The 21,443-nt window shown below is 46.7% G+C and overlaps 1 protein-coding gene across 1 annotated transcript in view; it reads right to left on the reverse strand.

The window, feature by feature from the left end:
- The window catches only part of RIN2 (Ras and Rab interactor 2), an 88,626-nt gene that overhangs the window by 6,446 nt on the left and 60,737 nt on the right, over positions 1-21,443 (reverse strand). The window contains 3 exon segments of the mRNA XM_060253933.1: positions 4,013-4,144; positions 5,921-5,944; positions 5,947-6,225. Of these exon segments, the coding sequence (XP_060109916.1) occupies positions 4,013-4,144; positions 5,921-5,944; positions 5,947-6,225 (435 nt within the window).

A 21,443-nucleotide genomic window follows, 5' to 3' on the forward strand; every position in this document is an offset into this window, starting at 1 on the left:
GTTTGCTACCTGATATCAAGTACTAGAAGCCACTGCACATTCACTAAGGATCATCTGTTCACTCTTTAAAAATGTGTCTCAGCAGCAGTAGCTGCACCCATGTTCTCCAACTGTGTTCCAGAAAACCCTGGAATTCCTCAAAAGCTTGTCAGGATTTCTTCAGCGCGAATGCCAGTCCCTTACTGCAGATCGTTCAGCTACAGAAGAGTCCCCTGGAGTGTTTTGCTCTGGGAATCACTGTGAGGGAGGTGGCAGAATTGTAATGTGCAATGTGTGCTGGGACACGTCACATGGGACACTGAGCTTCCCAAGATTGGTCAACATGCTGCGATGAATTGAGCAAAAGCATGCCCTAAAGCCCTGTGGCATATGAACTAATTTTGGAAGTGTTCCCTGTTGGGAGAAAGTTTGGAAATCACTGAGCTACACCAGCCCCCACAGGCCATTCGAGCTGTTCTTATTCTTCGGGTTTCTCAGCGTTCATTCCATCCCATTATGGATCAACAGGGGGGTTGTGTAGCAGGAATTCTGGTTTTGGGGGTGGGGAAAGGAATGATAGAATACACATGGGAAAGTCTGAAGCAATTTGGAGGAGAGAGTAAAGTTTATTTTTTAAATTTATATTCTGCTTTTCTCCCCAACAGGGACCCAACCTAATCCAGGAAGTGTCCCCATCCAGCTTCTTGGCCGGAAGCCTGGCTATTCTGTTTCTATTTTGCTCTTGCAAAGGAAGGATTCCTTGCCAGATTTAATTTCTTTAGCACTGGATTGCTTCCAGCTGTGGTGGGAAGGGAGGGACCTCTGGAATCTTTCACGGTTCCAGGCTGATGATGAGCCAAAAATCTGCAGACACAAGGCAAGTTTAAGAAGAAAGTGACCAAGCGCTTTAGAATGGAAAACTAATCCCAGTTCTTGTTTTAAAATCGGAGATATTTTTGAAAGCATTACCCAAAGCAACTGGAAGTCAAGAATTTCTTATTCTTTGCAATGTGTGTGTATGGGATGGGGGGGGGGGGGGCTGCTCTGAGGAGCTGCTGCTAGGATACCTTCTCCAACACCTGCCTTTTCAGACACACCCACTAAAAAAAAAGTCAGGCGAAAAGAAGAAGAAGAAGATATTGGATTTATATCCCACCCTCCACTCTGAGGAGTCTCAGAGTGGCTCACAATCTCCTTTCCCTTCCTCCCCCACAACAGACACCCTGTGAGGTAGATGAAGATATTGGATTTATATCCCACCCTCCACTCCGAAGAGTCTCAGAGCGGCTCACAATCTCCTTTCCCTTCCTCCCCCACAACAGACACCCTGTGAGGTAGATGAAGATATTGGATTTATATCCCGCCCTCCACTCCGAAGAGTCCCAGAGCGGCTCACAATCTCCTTTCCCTTCCTCCCCCACAACAGACACCCTGTGAGGTAGATGAAGATATTGGATTTATATCCCGCCCTCCACTCCGAAGAGTCTCAGAGCAGCTCATAATCTCCTTTCCCTTCCTCCCCCACAACAGACACCCTGTGAGGTAGATGAAGATATTGGATTTATATCCTGCCCTCCACTCCGAAGAGTCTCAGAGCATCTCACAATCTCCTTTCCCTTCCTCCCCCACAACAGACACCCTGTGAGGTGGGTGGGGCTGAGAGGGCTCTCACAGCAGCTGCCCTTTCAAGGACAAGCTCTGCCAGAGCTATGGCTGACCCAAGGCCATGCCAGCAGGTGCAAGTGGAGGAATGGGGAATCAAACCCGGTTCTCTCAGATAAGAGTCCACACACTTAACCACTACACCAAACTGGCTAAGATTTCAGGCAATACAGCCCAGTGGTTGAAACCTGGGAGTTGTGCATCAGAAATCCTCAGTTAAAGCCAGTTTCTACCGTGAACTCACTTTGTGGTCTTAGGAAAGTCATTCTCTTTCAGCTTTAGAGCTCCATCACCCAACCTATGTTCAAATATGGGGATGATATTAGCCCCAATAGCAGCAATAAAACACCTGAAACACTTGGGATTGTTCTATGATGCTATTTAAAAGGAAAGTATTGTCAACTAGGTGCTTAAATAACTTTCAATGATGAACTGTGGAACTTGAGCAGAGAATACCCGTTATCACTGTATTTCAGATTTCTTACATTTCTTACATCTGCAAAAGAGATTTCCTAGACAAAGTGTGTAAGCCAGTCTCACACACAGTGCCACTTAAATTGGGCCTCTTCATGCTTTTTAAGTGGACCATTCCCAAATCCCTTTAAAAGACTTTCTAAAAGCTTGAGCATCTGAAAGATCTATGGCATTTACTGAATTCAGTGCCCATTATTTCAGCAGATGTTTCTGTTTCTGTTCCTGATCAACATACTAGAACCAATCCTGCACTTAATTCCAGAGCATGATTGAAAGGAGAGGCATCGTCTTGTATGAGCACAAATGCAAGAGGACGTTAAACTGAACAACAGTATGGAAAGCTCTTCACTGCCTGTTGCCAACAGAGAGGAGCCAGTCCTTCCGGCCAGGCTGTTAGTGGCGGCCAGGCTGTTAGTGGGACTACCTCAGTGGGAACATGTGTAGCCTGGGCTGCAGGAGCTGCACTGGCTGCCGGTTGTGTATCGTGTGTATAAGGTGCTGGTTATTACCTTTAAAGCCCTATATGGCCGAGGACCTGCCTATCTTAGGGACCGCCTCTCCCCATATGTTCCCCAGAGAGCACTGAGATCTAGTTCCCAAAACCTTTTTAAAATCCCTGGACCAAGAGAAGCTAGATTAAAAACAACGAGGGAGCAAGCCTTCTCAGCAATGGCCCCCCGATGGTGGAATCAACTTCCAGAGGTGGTGCGAGCCCTGCGGGACCTGAATCAGTTTTGCAGGGCTTGCAAAACCACCCTCTTTCAGCTCGCTTTCAAGATAGAACCCGGCTAAATTGACTTCTAGCCATCTTATATATGACTGTGAATTGTAGCACCTTAATTATTAACACATAACAGCTGTTTTATTTAATTTTAACCTAATTTATAACTGTAATTTAATTGTATTTTAATTTGTCTTATTGTATTGACTGTATTTTATTGGAATCATGGTTGTTCCATGTCTGTGAGCCGCCCTGAGCCTGCCTTTGGCGGGGGGGGGGGGCAGGATACAAAAATAAATTTATTATTATTATTATTATTTATTATTCCACCCACAACTGATGTGTAGGAGGCAGACTGGTAAGATTTTGGAGTACTGCCTTACTAAATTGCCAATATGAACCTGAAGGAAGACTTATACTCTGAAGAAAGTCCGCTCTGACCCAGAGATGAGTTGTTCCCGAGGCCTGTAAAAATAATTCATAAAAATCTGAAAGCTTTCCACAATGTGTGTTGTGTCTGGCATTAGTCCCGGAAACTACACCACGGCACACCTGTGGGCGGTGCCTGGAAGGGACGAACGCAGCCCACCTATGACAATCAGCAGCGGGAAGGTTAACTGGCCAGGATTGGACCTTACCAGGAAGAAGGTTGTTCCGGGAAATGTATATAACAGGAGACCTGGCCCTGCCGTATTCTCTTTGTGATGTACTCGCTAATAAAGCATGTTGCCATGTGAACGTCTCCTCCGACCTCAGTACATTACATTGTGAAAAGAGAAGAGGCATTTCCAGAGCCCTCTATAAAACATACGACCTGGCCTATTCAGAAGCACGTGGTTCAAGCCACACAGAACCCAAGAAGTTGTTTGGCAAACAGGGATAAACAGAGTTGCACTCAAAAATGTTGCACTCGGCCACATCCCCGCTCCCCCCAAAGGAGTCTGAGAAAGCGCCTCCTCCACTGATAGCATTTGTTCCTCTTCACATTCTCCCAGCAGCCAGGGACGCTCTCTCGGCTTTTTATCTGTTTGACCGGGATTATCAGGATGTTTTGTTTGTAGGAATTGCTGGTTGGCTACAAGCTAGAAAAGCTGAAATGCCTTTAAAGGTTTCAGACCATCAGCAGTTCCCATTCCTGGGGGGAAGAGTCACCCTTGGAGGTTCAAGGGCCTTCACCTTCTCCATGCAGCAAGGACGGGTCAAGCAGCTCCATCATGTACTCTATTTCAGCATCCAACTCCAGCATGTCGCACTGGGCCACAACATAGGTCAGCACCGGCAAGAAGTCATCCGCTCCGTACATTCTCCCTGGATGGGACAGGAGGAGAGAGGAGGCAGAACACAAAGAATGTCACAGCGCACTGCCAAATCTTGTCACCGGCTTTTTGTTTCTCAAAGAGTTGTCCTTCATGCTGTTAGAGAGAGCATGCTACTCTCTCTGGATCTGCTACTGTGAATTAAGCTGAAGTGCAGAAGGACCCAGAGAGAAAACCATCTCAGACCTCACAGATTTACAATATGAATGTGAGTTCACAGGAGTGTACATATCCTACAGACAAGACGAATAGCTGTTAGACTGGCCTAAGAGGGAAAGAGCCCTAGAGTCGGAGAAACCAAAGCTCCTTTCCCACTCTAACTGTGTCATAGTCTGTGGAAGTAGATATAAGGGACGGAATCCAGCTGCAGCAGAGTTAATTCCCTTTTATTTGTGTTTCATTTATATCTCACCTTCCTCCCCAATGGAGACCCAAAGCAGCTTATGATGTCCCCTCCTCTCATTTTTCCTCACAACGACCCTGTGAAGCAGGCTAGGCTGAGAGTGAGTGACTGGCTCAAGGTCACCCACCAAGCTTCCTGGGACTCCCAGATACTAGCCTGTCACTCCACCTATCCACTCCACCACACCAGCTCTCACACTGGTAGTATTGAGGGGGAGCTGGACGGACTGACAAAGAAATACACTCTCTAGTATTTTGTTGTGGGCCAAGAACTCCAGAGCACAAAGCAGCTACAATGACTTTTGGGTCACAGGCCACTGTTTCAAATGGTCACCTTCCTCTTCCAATACAAAAATGTGATCATGGCATAGATGAAGAATACAAGGTCATGATTTCTACTGTTCTTCCCAATGCACTCTAAAAGAAGAGCTCGTTACAACTGTAGAAGTCTGGATCTGATCCAAATGTTACAAGTATTGAAGAATCATGCCCGCAAGTGTCAACAAACTAATCTCCCTCCAAGGATTTCACATCTGCAAACACTGCCTCACTCTGCAGCTTCAACAACCTCCTAATGGATGACAGGCATGATACCAAGTCCTCACAGCCACCATGAGGACTTCTATCCCCAACTGGGGATTGGCAACCCTACTTATAAAGTCGATATCTCAGCTACCTGGCATTACATTTTATGGCATGTGTGGCCCGATTCCCCAAAGTTCCATTTATGTCAGATCCAGCCCTTGTAACAAATGAGTTCGACACCCCTGATCTAGCCCTTTACACTGCTCGGTATGTGCAACCAACAGTGTTAGAAACATACACATTTTCAAAAAAAATGAAATCTGGGAAATAACAGAACATGCCAATCAATTGTTATAATGCCATAGCAAGCTCAATTTTTAATTTTTTTTAAAAAAGACTTTCATTGGATGATGGGGTGAAATGTTGGCAGTGAAGGTCTGAGGCACTGTGTGAATGTTCTGTTGCCAGTGCAAATGCAAATGCATTATAAAAGAGAGAGAAGAAAAGGAAGACGGTGGGAGGGACGGTGGCTCAGTGGTAGAGCATCTGCTTGGTAAGCAGAAGGTCCCAGGTTCAATCCCCGGCATCTCCAACTAAAAAGGGTCCAGGTAAGTAGGGGTGAAAAACCTCAGCTTGAGACCCTGGAGAGCCGCTGCCAGTCTGAGTAGACAATACTGACTTTGATGGACTGAGGGTCTGATTCAGTAGAAGGGAGTTTCATATGTTCATATGATTTCAAAGCTCTGCTGGAGACAAAACCTTTGCCAATGTCCTCTCCTTTAAAAGAATACCTGGCTCAAACCAACTCAGAGTCCTCTAACTGACAAAAGCCAGTATTTACCTGAATTGTTCTCCATCACAGTTAAATTAGTTTGCAGACTCTCAGTAACAGCATCACTTTCTTCTCCGGCGAGTACATTTTCTGCATGGTCATGAACTTGACTTTAATTTTCTCAACATCCACAAAGTCTGGTGTGGGGACGAATACTCCCAGCTCTTGGGGATTCCTCTGCCGGACCAACTGAAGGTTCTCTTTCAGCTGCTTCCAAGAGCCGTCAGCCATGTGGAACTCTTTCAGCATGGCCTCAATGTGGCCTTTGAGGGGCTTCAAGATGCTCTTGTGCATGGCCTTCTCCAGCACCACATCTGTAAAGAGACAGGCAAACACTGGTCACTAACTGGCAAACGAAATTCCTGGGGGAGCAGAAAGGAATGGAAATTGTTTGCTCAAGCTGAAACGGTTATTAAAAAAGAGTTTCAGAAAATCTTAATTGTCAAAAGGATTTCCAGATGCATTTTAACAAAGGGGGGAAATGAAACTTGCAGTCTGCATTTTACATATATTCATGTTATTTGAGCAAAAAGGGCAATGTAAAATACAAAAGCAGGCACCCAGACCAGAGTTCATTTCAAAAGGTTTGTGTTATCCATTTTTATGGTCTTTGCACTTCCACTTTAAAACATTCTTAAAATATATGATAGATATTGCAGAAAATTAAATGAAATTAGAAATTAGAAGTTAGATACACCTCCCCATTCTGTTATACGGTCACTGATGATGTGAGGCAGAAAATTTTCTATTGCTTGTTTTTCCTGTGCAAAATGTTGTATGCCTGATGTTAATAAACAATGCAGTTAATGGATGACAGTACAATCTTGGACCACAAGTAGAAACCAAAGCATATCTAAAACTGTAATTAGTATCACTTCTGATGCAAATTCCTGGTGAGGGTGGGAGGGTTTTTGCACATCTGTTATCCCTTTTACTGCTTTTTGTTACTTTGAGGTAGCCATAACGCCTAAGAAAAAAAATTACCCTCACCTGGGTGGCGCAGGATAGCTTGATCTTGTCAGAACTTGGAAGTTAAACAGGTTGGCCCTGGCTAGTATTTGGATGGGAGACCACCAAGAAATTCAAGGGTTGCTCTGTAGAAGCAGGCAACAGAAAACCACCTCTGCTTGTCTCTTGCCTTGAAAACCCCACAGGGTTGCCACACGGTGCCTATGATTTGTGGGCATCATTGGAGTTCTGATACAGAGTGGTGGGTGTAACTACAAAATGGCTGCCACAGGAGGCAACCGCTCATCACTCCTCTCCAAGAGGATGAGGAACCATTTACAAGCCAAAAAGACAAATCAGTAGATTCTAGATCAAATCAAGCCTGAGCTCTCCCTAGAAGTGAAAATGACTAACCTGAGGCGATGGTTCTGGTCACATCATGAGAAGAACAGACTCACTGGCAAAGACAATAATGCTTGGAAAAGAGGAAGGTCCCCCATGAGATGGATGGACTCAGTCACGGGAGCCACAGGGGCCCTCTGTTTGCAACGCCTCAGCAAGGCTGTCAGCAACGGGGATGTTTTGGAAGGCATTAATTCATAGGGTCACCACAAGTCAGAAGCAACCTGACAATCTCCCTCCCCCCCACCCTCCATGCATGCACCTTGAGTCACAAACACTTTGAAAAAAATGTGGTAGGAGCAACAGTGTTGCAGTGTTTTGTTATTAAAGAGGGGGGAAAAACATTATAAATATCTGCTGGGTTTGGATAGCAGGCTAAAATGCATGCATTCCTCCCCTCTCCCACACATGAGCTGCCCCCAAAGCAAGCCAACATCTGTGAAGCAAATGAAACTCTGTTTCATCCATATTAGACTGCACACAATACAGAGTCAATATTTGTAACCTTGGAGTCAGATTGGCATTCTCCAGAGATAAATGGGGATGGGGCATTTTTATCTGTTATGTGCAGCCTGGCTCTTGCGAAGCGAGATGCTTTGCATTCCTGACACCTCCCCACCCCCACCCTGGCTCAGTTTCTGTCAGCAGTGCCACGAGGAATTGGACCGTCTGCCTCCTGGAAGAATCTTCAGAGAAGTGGAGGGAGTTAAAGCATCAACGAATGATGTGAAAAACAGACAGATTTTTTTTCTCCTCTCTCACTCATACTAGAATTCAGGGTCATTCGATGAAATAAATCATTTATTTATTTACTTCATTTATATCCCCACCTTCTTCCCCATTGGGAACCCAAGGTGGCTCATGTAATTCTCCTCTCCTTTATTTTATCCTCTCAACAACATCCCTGCAAGGTAGGTTAGGCTGAGAATATGTCAGTATCCCAAGGACGCTCAGCAAGCCTCCATGGCAGTGAAGATTCAAACCTGTTCCTCCCAGATACTAGTCTGACACACCAACCACTACACCACACTGGATTCAGTGCTATTTCACACAACACAAAGTTAACCATGTGGAATTGGCTGTCAGAAGATGGGGTGATGCCCACTGGCTTTAAAGAGGAGGATTAGATAAACCATGGGAAGTAATTCTATCCCTGGCTATTGGATCAAGGGAACTAAGCAGGAACTCCCACGTTCAGAGGGAGAATACCTCTGCAAACAGGGTGGCACCTACACGTAACTGTTGTTGGTCCAGCAGTTACCTGTGCAGTCACATCTGGGTTACTGCGCATGTGCAGGCCTGCCATAGACAGCTTCTGAAACTCAAAAACTCGAGAGGGTGATCCTTTCCCCCTCGTCCATACTGCCCTTCCTGCCTGAGGTGGTGGAGTGCCCTTTCTTCGATTCCTCCCTGGCACTATTGGAAAGAGCTGGTCTTGTTATAATCATGAGAGTTCACAGTGCGGCGGGAAGGAGGGATGTGTGACTGTACAGGTAACCATTAGGTGAACAACAGTTATGGGTAAATGCAACTCTGTTTTCAACATAGTGGTACCTATGTAGCCCCACATGGGAGAGTAACCAGCAGACTTACCAAGCCTCGGAAGGCAGGTGTGAACTCCTACGTGAATATTGTTTGGAGTACGGCCTTTCCGAATGCCACCATCTTTCCTGGCATCAATGTTAATGGAATAGTGCTTGACAAAAGTGCAAGCGGAGAACCAGGTCACCATCTTGCATTCCTCTTCTACCGGAAGACCACACAGAATTGCTGCTTAGGTCACTTGCGCCCTGGTGGAATGGGCATAGAGGCATGAAGGTCCATCAGCTCACACAAACTGGCAGCATAATCAGGTGACAATCTCTTGAATTTAAGGTCTGGTTTTGTCTCGAACATGAGATGAATAGGCTATCATCCTCTCCAAAACTTCTGGTTCTGTCCAGGTAAAATTGCAAAGCCCTGTAGACATCCAAAATGTGGAGGCACATTCAGGTTCATTCTGTGGCAACAGAGGACATACTGGCAGATGGGTATCTTGATTTAGGTGAAATTTCAATCTTGGCCCAGAACCCAAGGAATGGCTAGAAAACTAACCTCAAGGAAAGGGGGGGGGGCGGGTTATGACAAAAGGCCTGGAGTTTGCTAACTCTCCTGGCTGACATTATGGCTACCAAGAACATGTTTTTCACTGGCAGCAAGTCTGAATGGGGGGAGGGACGGTGGCTCAGTGGTAGAGCATCTGCTTGGGAAGCAGAAGGTCCCAGGTTCAATCCCCGGCATCTCCAAAAAAGGGCCCAGGCAAATAGGTGTGAAAAACCTCAGCTTGAGACCCTGGAGAGCAGGGGAGGGACGGTGGCTCAGTGGTAGAGCATCTGCTTGGGTAGCAGAAGGTCCCAGGTTTAATCCCTGGCATCTCCAAAAAAGGGTCCAGGCAAATAGGCGTGAAGAACCTCAGCTTGAGATCCTGGAGAGCCGCTGACAGTCTGAGTAGACAATACTGACTTTGATGGACCGAGAGTCTGATTCAGTATAAGGCAGCTTCATATGTTCACATGAATGAGCAAGTGGCCATTGGTTTGAAGGGTTTGCCCATCAATTTGGCCAGCACCAGTCAGAAACTCCATTGGGGAGTCGGGAGGGAGGGGGGACAGACTTCCAGGAACATTTTAGATTCTCTTTGGGTGAAGACGGATTCAAAAATTTGACCAGCGGGGCACGCTGGCCTGGCCCATGATGAGAAGGACTTCTATTATGAAGAGCATGTTGAAGGGGTTTTTTTTAACATTTAGCAGTATCTGCTTCACAAGTTCCGAAAAACAATTGTCAGGGAATGAATGAACCATGCTGTCAAATGCAGGTTGTGTCGATCTGGGTGCAGGAAGGGGCCCTGCAATAGGAAGCTGTGGTGGGGCAGGAGGATGCGACATTTGCCTTGAGATAACTTGAGCAATGCATGGAACCACACTGTCTGGGCCAGAATGGAGCTACTGCTATGGCCATCATGGCCTCTTGCACTCATCCTGCACATCATTCTTGAAACCAATGGGAGAGGGGGAAAGACCTCATACATGTCCCTCTCCACTGAATCTGGAAGGCATGTTCAGTGAGAGAGGATGTCAAGCTGCTTAGGAACGGAACAGGGCACATTTCTTGTTTGTGTCTGTCACAAATAGATCTATACGGAATGTGCCCAAAAGAGCAGAAAAAAGAACAAGAGGAAAACCAGCAGCTAAATAAAATTTAAAAAGAAAAAGGGGATACATAAATTAGAGACAAAAATGCAGTAACAGCAGTGGCAGATCTCCACAGGAGTCTCTACAGAAAGTTTCCCAATACCTAAAAATAAGTCCATATGCCGTCTACACGCCCTTCATTCAGATAGTGATAAAGCTGTATGGTCCTCAATCCACTGACTTACCAGAGGTGGGCATTAATCTCCCCAAGTGCTAAGCACTGCAGAGGCAATTTCTTATAAGTAGACCAAAGATCATGGATGGAAGAGATCTACATGAGCACCTCAGCGAGTGAGACGTCTGAAGTGAGACGTCTGAAGTGACGGGGATATGTGGTATGGGGAGATGGATAAGAGATTTTGTGGAAGGGCCCAAGAGGATAGGGAGTGTCTAATATGTCTTGAGGCATTCAATCTTCTGGATTGGGGGTGGCAGAGGGCCCTGAAAACCTGTAGGAACCATAGTCACCTCGAGATTGGACTACTGTAATGCCCTCTACATGGGGCTGCCCCTGTACCGAACGCGGAAACTGCAGCCAGTGCAGAACACAGCAGCCAGGCTACTAGTGGGACTACCTCGGTGGGAACACGTGTGGTCTAGGCTGCGGGAACTGCACTGGCTGCCAATTGTATACCGGGTTCGTTACAAGGTGCTGGTTATTACCTATAAAGCCCTATATGGCCGAGGACCTGCCTACCTCAGGGACCGCCTCTCCCCATATGTCCCCCAGAGAGCACTGCGTTCCAGTTCACAAAATCTCTTGGAAATCCCTGGGCCAAACTTAAAACAACTAGGGAGCTGGCCTTCTCGATAAAAGCGCCCCAGTGGTGGAATCAGCTGCCGGAGGAGGTGCGGGCCCTGCGGGACCTCAACCAGTTCCGCAGGGCCTGCAAAACTGCCCTCTTCCAAGAAGCCTTTAAGACGTAACCAGAATTAATATTACGCTGCCTGGATAAATAGAGACTGTAGCACCACTGTATTGTTTTAGCTTTTTAAATTAATTTATATTTGTATTTATATTGTTGATTGATTTTATCTGTCATTGTTATATCATGATACTGCATCATGTCCTGTAAGCCGCCCTGAGCCTGCCTCGGCGGGGAGGGCGGGATATAAATAAAACTTATTATTATAGCTGGAGGGTATGCATCTATAGTCTGGTGCAGGGGTCCTCAAACTTTTTAAATAGGGGGCCAGTTCACTGTCCCTCAGACTGTTGGAGGACCGGACTGCCGTTACTGTACAAGGCCGCAGGCCGTCAGTTCTCTGTCATCTGCATCTCTCTCCCTTCCCCACACCACACACCCCGGCCTGGGAATTCACCTCACCTCGGTATCACCTCACACTCTGTCTCCGCCGCCTCAGCCCAGTGCCGGAAGTGTGCGTTGCTAACGCGAGTTTAGGTCGAACGTCACTTCTGTTCTGATTTTGCCATAACCCGGCGGGCCGCATAAACGTCCTCAACGGGCCGCATCTGGCCCGCGGGCCGTAGTTTGAGGACCCCTAGTCTGGTGTATAGGATTACTGCTATGGTAGCTGCCTTTCTGGGAACAGAGCCTCTCCTGCCCCTGTACTGATCTCCTCCCTAGGAGCCCGGCAAGCCTGGCACAGTGCTGCTGCTGGGCAGCCTCCTACAGCCTCCACTGCTGACTGGTCCCACCTGAGTGGAAGAACCTCCAGCAACTGCCCTGGGCTGCCTAGCAGGGGAGGGAAGGTGAAGAGCTGCCAGCAGGGGCCAGAAAACTGGGGAAAAGAAGGACATCTTCTGGGGATTTCCTGGAGCAGGTGGAAGGTCTCAAGAATGCTTCTTGCCATGTGCGCATCCATTTTGAGTTCAGACCAGTGCTGCAGAAAAGAACGGCTATAGCAGGGACTAGCTATGTTTAACCTGCTTGCTGGCTTATCAACCGTATTATGTCTGTAACGTCATACAAGTAACTTTCTCCCCTGAGTGTGTGGTACTGTTTGGAGTGGAAGGTCACAGCTCAGAGACTTTCGTTTTGGAGTAAACTGCTTCAGCAGGAGCTGATAACAGTACAGTGGGGAAGGGGGGAATGCTTCATTGGTAGGAAAAAAGGTGCTTAGTGCTTCAAACTTGTAACAGTTTGGAGTCATAGAGTTGGAAGGGACCTCCAGGGTCATCTAGTCCAACCCCCTGCACAATGCAGGAAACTCACAAATACCTCTCCATAAATTCATAGGGTCTTCATTGCTGTCAGATGGCCATCTAGCCTCTGGACTCAAGGTTATAACTGTATTCCTGAGCCAAGGATCCCAGTCTCACCAAGATGAAGTCTTGGACCTGTAATGTCTTCATTTAATGAATAAACCTAATTTCATTTCATCATAGAAGCTATCATTGATGGGGATGGTACAGCACTTCACAGAAGGTCCAGCAGGCCAGTAATAAATAGCTTGGGGAAATACTGGATGCGCCCTAGAGGAGAAGGGTCTAGGAAAGGATTTGACCCTTGGAGGGGAAATGGCAGTCTGGGGAGAGTGGAGGGACAGCAGCCCATTGGTTGAGGGATCAGACAACAGGGGCCTGGGATTAGGGTTGCAAGGTCGCCTCTTCTCCCCAGCACACCCTCCCACCACCACTTTCCTCCAACCATTTAAAGGGACCTTCCCTTTAAATGGTTGGGGGTGAAGAGGCCCCCGCTTGGAAAGAGTGGACCATCCCATGCTGCTGCCTTCCAAGCTGCAGATTCATGGCTGGGGCTTGCACGGTCCCCACGGGGACATGGAGAACTGCTGGGGGTGGGGCTTCCGCCACCGGCCAACTGGCTGGCGTCGGGGGGAAGCCCCCAAAACCAGGGGGTCCCCTTCCCCCACCTGGGGATTGGTATCCCTACCTGGGATGCATTGATGGGAGCCTGAGGAAGTCCCACCCTAGGTACTCCTTCATAAGGTTTGCTTGGAAACATCCAAGGAGGAAGGATGTCAGGTGTTGTCCTCATAGCCAAAAGGCAGGCAGAGGGCAGGGAGAGAGGGGACCAAAGTGAAGGAATACCTCCTCCTCTCCGCTGCTGAGGCACTGATAACGGGCATAGTGGAAAAGGAGTAACTGGAAGGTGGACTCCACCTGTTGCCATTAACCCCAGTAATTTTGGGGAAAATATTATGGGTTGGAACTGGAGAAAGCTACAATAAAATATCCCTAAATGTATTGCTAGGATTCTGTCTAGGGGCAAGGAAACACCTAGTATTGCTCCTTTGACGGAAACCCTTAGGTAGCTTTTAGTCTGGTTTTTATGATGTTGGCTCAGGTTACTCTAGGATCTTCAATGTTAGCTAGACACCTGATAGGAGTTTCACCTTGGAAACGGCTACAATCAACCAGTCTCCTCTTGTGCCCTACCCTGAGCAGGTAAGTTACCACCACTGCTATAACTTTGGTGAACTCTCTGGAAATCATGGCTAGACCGAACACTAGAAGGGTGCACTGCAGAACAAGAGTGCCGCATTGGAAGCAGAGGTATTTCCAAAAATCTAGCCTGATCTTTACATGGAAATAGGCTTCTAATAGGTGACAATTACACCTGGACACAATAAAGGAAGGATGTCTTTGATAGCCCGGATGCAGTAAAACAAGGGCATCTGCAGTAGGTAGCAGTCTGAACTCTGTCAACAAAAACTCGTTCAGGTTCTTCAGGTCAAACATCACTATAATCTCCCCCTCCTCTTTTTGACCAAGAAGTTCCCTGAATAAAAAAGCCTGCGTGTTGTTCTTTCAAAGGAGTTTCTGTAATTGCCTTTTTGCTTAATAGGGCCTCAACTTCTGCTGTACTCCTTGGTGGGTTGGGGGTAGGTGGAAAGTGACCTGGAATATCCGAGAACTATATGGCATAGCCCTGTTGACATTACTATTAGGATTAGTTGGCTTTGACAAGCTTCCCCCCACGTTACGTTGGAAAGATTTTGTTCTATCCCACTAATAATTGTCAAAAGCTCTGCTTTGGTAGATTAGACAGTTTTGGGGACTGTTATCTGGGCTTTCCCTTTCTAGAGGCAAACTTTGAACATATGAAGCTGCCTTATACTGAATCAGACCCTTGGTCCATCAAAGTCAGTATCGTCTTCTCAGACTGGCAGCAGCTCTCCAGGGTCTCAAGCTGAGGTTTTTCACACCTCTTTGCCTGGACCCTTTTTTGGAGATGCCAGGGATTGAACCTGGGACCTTCTGCTTCCCAAGCAGATGCTCTACCACTGAGCCACCGTCCCTCCCTATGGTTGAACCATAGCTCTGTAGGAGGGACTGCTATAAAGACTATACAAGGCCTATAATATCGTCTGGCCTTTTGAGTATTTTGGAGAGCAGGAACGAGGCTTAAGGTTTTGGCTGTGAGTCTGTCTTTCCACATTTTAGTGAGGACATCATTGGTTTTACTACTAAAGACTTCAGTCTCATCAGATGGGAGAACTTCAAGTCTGGCTTGGGTTTCACTTGGTAGCACTGTGGAACAAAGCTGGGAGTGATGAAGCAAAATGGCTATGGCCAGGCTGCAGGCCACACAATCTGCCACATACTTGGTAGAGGAGATCTGGTGCTTGGAGGCCATTGATGCCTCTAGTGCTACGAACTTGGCATGTTCGAGCTTTCCCTCTGCACTTTTCCCTCTGGCAGAAGTTCCAGACAGGGAGCAATACCATCCCCACAGGAACAGTTAGTATCTAGCGATCCTCAAAGGCAAACATGGAGGAGGAGCAGATCTTTTGGCTTACTCCAGCAAGCTTGCGACCCTCTCTGTTAACAGGGGCAGAGTTTGGGTTTCTTCCATGAATGGAGTCCAGGAAGTTAGCAGTGGGATGCTGGAACAGAAAAGGGCAGCCTTCTTGCTTCATCTTATATTGGATTTCAGTTCTGTGGGCCGGCAGCAGCAAAGGTGGGCTCGAGCCAGGGCCCTGCATTTATTTGTAAAAGTCCTTCCATGACAGGAAAGGTCACTGAATCGGTGGAGTTGGGCTGCTTCAGCTTGAACACCAGATCTATAGTCCTTGAGGGAAAGAAGACATCTGTCTTTTCATATGGATAAGTTCCTCATTACAGAGCCAAAAGTCTTTACTAGGGGAATTTATGGATGGTTCTGGAACCTGGGGACAGTTCCAAGGAGAAATCAAAGTCCTGCTCATTACACAGTGGCTACTCATAGTTGCAACAGGCCTGAAAGCCTGTCCCCAATGCCACTGGAGAATCAGGATGCCCTTCAGATGTTACCAGGGGATCCTGCACAACACTGGTTGGATCAGAACCAAGCGACCCATATGGAACAAAACTCTGGTCATCACAATAGTTATTATAAAGCTCCTTGAAAAGGAGGGCACTGTCAGATCTGACTACTGTGCTGGATCTGATCGATGAGACAAGGGGCGTTTTCGCACTTACCTTTTACTGGCGCGACCATCCTCCTCACGCCGGCGGATCTGCAGGGATTTCGCACCAGAAGCGCCGGCGCAGCCAAAAGAGCCGGCAACTTCCGTCGCGGAGCCAGCTCAAACGGAAACCGCCAAGAAGCAGGAAAACGTTTGAGCTGGCTCCGCGACGGAAGTTGCCGGCTCTTTTGGCTGCGCCGGCGCTTCTGGTGCGAAATCCCTGCAGATCCGCCGGCGTGAGGAGGATGGTCGCGCCAGTAAAAGGTAAGTGCGAAAACGCCCAAGGATTAATGACAAGATGAAATGAAATCAACAAGTTCACCTTCTGACATGAAATCAACAAGTTCACCATCAGAGAGTGGACTGATGGCGAAGAGTTAGAATTATAGGGGCTGTTCAGATGCACAGTATAATCAGTTGTCGCTGCTGTTTCATACCAGATTAAAAGTGGCTGATCAGACAGCAACATCTGCCTCCCAGTATTAACTCATAGTAGCCCCCCCCCCCAATCCTTCTTGAAACCGAAGTATTTTGTTACCTGCTCCTTTGCGGTGTTTTTTGAGTGCTCCGGTTTCACCTCTTAGTTCCCCCGTCTGGATAGTTCTCGACCAACTTCTGGATGTCTGAAGGCTGTCCTGGAGCAAAAGGAGCCTCAGACATCCAGTTTACAGTCGCCATTTTTTTTTTACTACTTAGCGATATGCGCATAACTGCATAACCACATAATGTTTTAACCTATGTGCATGTGTGTATATGCGCATAATGTGCACGTGCACATAATGCGTGCATGCGCATAGTGCGCATAAAAGTGGAGGAAAAAAGAACTGCATAGTGCCATCGTGTGGACGGCAGAAGACGGTTTCACGTCGGAATGCTTCGAATTACAGTATGGCAGTCTGATCGATAATATCCGGAACAACGATATTCGGAACAGAACCGAATATTGGACTCAACACGCTGTGTGAACAGGGCCATAGCGTCACAGAGTTGGAAGGGACCTCCAGGGTCATCTAGGCCAACCCCCTGCACAACACAGGGACTTCACAAATACCTCCCCCACACACATACATCCCCAGTGACCCTGGCTCCATACCCAGAAGATGGCAAAAACCTCCAGGATCCCTGGCCAAACTGGTCTGGAGAAAAATTGCTGATTGATCCCAAAGTGGCAAGCAGCATTTCCCCAGGTGTGTAAGCAAGGGCCAGAAGAACTAAGCATTGGTGCAACCCTTCCTGCCCTCCCTCTCACGATCTGCCTAATTCACGGAATCAGCATTGCTGCCAGATGGCCACCTACCCTCTGTTTATAAACCTCCAGGGAAGGAGAGCCCGCCACCTCTCAGAATCAGTGAAGGTTGAGTGACAGGATTAAAGGCTGTGGACCCACAGCCTTATGATTTGGATGACTTCAACAATACTGTTTCAGCAATCTTGTGCTTATAACAAGCCTTTTTTTTTTTTTTGAGGAGGCTCGGAGGCTTTGGGTAATGTTGTGGTAGTGCTGAATGGCAACCTGTTCAGCATTGTGGCTGAAACTGATCTCAGAACCAACAATGATCAAATCTCCCTCTCCATATTTGGTTTTTGGTGTCATGCTTGGAAGATTGTTGGAAGCAGCACCAGACAAGCTCTCTTCCATAGAGGGGCTTTCAAACATGACACTCTGTCATGTCACGGTTTGGAAATGAACTGTCCAACTTACTGTGCACCTTGAGACATTATGCTCTTCGCTGAGGCCTAATAGACACCAGGACTGGTTGTCAGCAGGGGGGATTTCCACCCTGCATTTTTTAAAGAGAGGTTTTCTGGGCCGTGTTATTCAAGGCCAGCTGCTCTGAATTCTCATCGTAGCAAGTGCAGTCTGCCAAAAACAGAAGAAAGTCTGAAGGCTGCAGTTTTTTCTCACACAGAACTTTGAACACAAGAAGCTCTCTCCGCAGCAGCCGAAAGAGAACAGAGGGAAGGGTGCTGCTCGGCTTGTCCCTTTATGCCAGAAAAGGTAGGAAAGCAGCAGCAGCGGGCGAGGGGGAAGAAAGCCATCTGGAGTTTTTGAGCTTCACAATCTCTCTGCAGCAGGCCTGCACATTAACCTGCACATTAACCCTGTGGGGTTGCACGGGTACCACGACAATGAATATCAGAGCACCAACAGAAGAAAGCTGTTACCTTCATATCCTGTTTGAGAGCTATCAGGAGGCACCTGCCTCGTCACTAATTGGAAAAAAATCTTATGTTTTCAGTTTAATTGAGATGTCAACTAGGATAGTAGTCCACTTTTTTTAACAGTAAGCATAACTGTGATCATGACAAAATGACACTTTAAAAGTCAATACTAATACTATTGATGGGCATAACAGTAGCAACAGTGTATACGCAGGTATAGAATTAAGCCTGTTTCCATTCTTACAAGTACCCATGAGCATTTGTGCGCCTGATGCCTTTGTTCTTTTGTCATGCTCCCATCTCTCACAATCATTACACACTGTGTGTGTATCCATCCATTAGACCTTTATTGGCATTAATGTAAGAATACAGTATAGTTTAAAACAAACAGTAACACTATAAAATATAATAAAACCTTAAAAACCAGCAAGAGTTAAATGACATAAACTAGCTGTGGGCTATGCATGAGTAAAAGCCTCTCTGATTTGGATCGCAACCTGTAAAAAGCAAGCAACATGAGTAGTGACAAAGTTGTGTTTCCCGTGGAGTAAAAAGCGGACCTTGGCATTGTCAGAAAGGCCTTGATGGTCGGAGAGCAGTGCATCTAGGTATCTTGCTCGTGGACTGCTATAGAAAGAGCAGTCCAGAAGAACACGAGGGACCGTTTCGATGACTCCTTGGCTACAAGGGCATCGTCTAAGATTGTGGGGGATTCTGGGATACTTCCCACCTGTCATTAAGCCTTGGGTGCTGACTGAGGGGAAAGAGAACTTCTGAGGACTCGTAATGTTCAAAAGGGTTCCTCAGGACCTCAAGAAGTGGACTGAACAGCTTGAATCCTACACCTTTGCTCTGTGGGTGCTTCTTTTTGGGCAAGGGAGAAGTGGTCTTGGATTTTGGTTGAGTTTATCTGAATCTGAGGTCAAAGTCACAGTATTCTACACACTCACATGCATCCGTTTGGCATGTCATTTGTTTTTCAAATATCTATTGCCTTAGTAAGAGCCATACGTTTTATTTTATTCTAGTCACAACCCTGAAGTATTTTAAGTCAGCAAACAATTCATTCAAGCTTTGCTAGAACAATTAACTATACAGGTAATTGTAGTCACCATAGATAATTTTTAATTATCTTTAGGTCTACCATTAGTCACTTCAAAGTGGAAATAGGAAGTGCTTTGACAGAGTGAGCAGTTTCCCCGTGACTTCTAGAATCTCCATCTGTATCCTATCCTGAAATCCACTTTTGCTATCTTTTGAAGCAGTGCAACATTGAAAGCGGGAGGGGGGATATATATGTGACTAATCTATCCTTAATTGACCTCCTGTTTCTTCTTCCTGTCATACTTACAATGCTGCCCACCACTACTGAGAACACTGTGCACAATGAAACTTCACTCAAATGTACTACAGACTTTCAAAGACACACAGGATTCAAGGATGGCCATCCTGGTTTTGAAATGTAAGGGCAATACTACCTAACTGTGGTAAGAATTATAACAATATAAATGTATGTTCAACATTCTGTATGTTCAAAACTTACTTTAATTTCTAATTACTACACAGTACCAAATTGCAGTATGTTATAGTTGCTATGAACATATGAAGCTGCCTTATACTGAATCAGACCCTGGGTCCATCCAAGTCAGTATTGTCTACTCAGACTGGCAGCGGCTCTCCAGGGTCTCAAGCGGAGGTTTTTCACACCTATTTGCCTGGATCCTTTTTTGGAGATGCCGGGGATTGAACCTGGGACCTTCTGCTTCCCAAGCAGATGCTCTACCACTGAGCCACTGTCCCTCCCCTGCTATGTTCTAGGTAGCTCTGGTTCTCTCTTCTATTTTAAGATAGACCATGAAAATTAATAAATGATTAAATGGAAGAACAAACACAACTGAATAATACTGCAGCAAAACGTTTTTCCTAGCTAAACCAAGGACTGTGCCCTTGGCTTATTACATTGAATGCAGTTACAATAAACACATAGAAAACTGAGGATGTGAACCAGCTGGGGCAGTCTGTACAAGTAAGCCACTGCTGTGATTAGATGTGTTTTTTCCACTATCACAGGTCATGGCTGCCAACTCATTCATGGTTCACCCTACAAAAGGTGAGCCCTGGTTCACCCTACAAAAGGTGAGTCCCAAAGAAGAGCTTTCATGCTGGCCAGATTTAATGCACTACCATTGGCCATCCTCTCTGGAAGATACCACAGAATCCCCTGCAATCTTAGATGATGCCTTTGTAGCCAAGGAGTCATCGAAATGGTCTCTCATGTTCTTTTGGACTGCCCTTCCTATAGCAGTCCACGAGCAAGATACTTAGATGCTCTGCTCTTTGACCATCAAGGCCTCTCTGTCAATGCTCAAGTTCGCTTTTTACTCCACGGGAAACACAACTTTGTGACCACTCACGTGGCTTGCTTTTTACAGGTTGCGATCCAAATCAGAGAGGCTTTTACTCATGCATAGCCCACAGCTATTTTATGTCATTTAACTTTTGCTGGTTTTTCGCAGGTTTTACTATATTTTATAGCGTTACTGTCGGTTTTAAAGTATACTGTACTCTTATATCAATGCCAATAAAGGTCTACCAAAACAATAAAGGTGAGTGCATGTGAACTGTTCCTTGAGAAGGCTCAGCTTGGGCAAGAATTGATGGCTCCCTCCTGGACACTGGTGGGAGGGGGTGGTCAGGAAATTCCTGGAGATTTGGGGATGGAGCCTGTGGAGAAACGCCATTTTAGTCAGTGGTGGTGCTTCATTTGGCAGGGGTCAGTAAATCCCTCAGCCGGCGTTGTAGCCTTCCCCTCACTCCCCCCCCCTCCCTTCCAGAGCCAAACCAACAACGCTAGGGGGAAAATCTCCTAGAGAGGCAGGAAGTGCTGTTGTTCCTTGCATGTGTTAGGCAGGAAGAGAAGGCAGATTTGAACTGGGGCTCGAGCGAGCATGTGGTGAGCAATGGAGGCTCCTGCCGGGGAGGCCCCCAGGCAGGCAGACTAAGTAAGTAATTCTCAAGACAGGACAAGTTTAGATCAGGGCCAGCAGGACGCGTTTATAAACACCTTTCCTTTGTCATGCTGTTTGCGGTGCTGTGCTGTGCTGTGCTACTTTTTTAGATGCAACTGTTTTTGTTTTGTTTTTCTTTTCCTATCTGTTTCTCTTTTTAAATAATTATATTTTTACTGTTTAAATGCTGGCAGTCAAACTCTGTACCACATAGATCCCCAAACCGCTTTAGACCACGCTGTGTTAAGAAGGGGGCCCCGGGGAAGGGGGAAGGCATGCAGTTGGATAAGGTGCCAATCCTCCAGGGGTGCCCCAAAGAAGTGCTGAGGTCTCTGTGAAACCCAAGTGCAGGGTGGCAGAGGACCTTGAGGCCTGGCCTCATAGCGGGAAAGGGGGATTGGGAGT

The sequence above is a fragment of the Heteronotia binoei genome, chromosome 14 (assembly GCF_032191835.1).
Source record: "Heteronotia binoei isolate CCM8104 ecotype False Entrance Well chromosome 14, APGP_CSIRO_Hbin_v1, whole genome shotgun sequence".
In the NCBI taxonomy this organism is placed as follows: domain Eukaryota; kingdom Metazoa; phylum Chordata; class Lepidosauria; order Squamata; family Gekkonidae; genus Heteronotia; species Heteronotia binoei.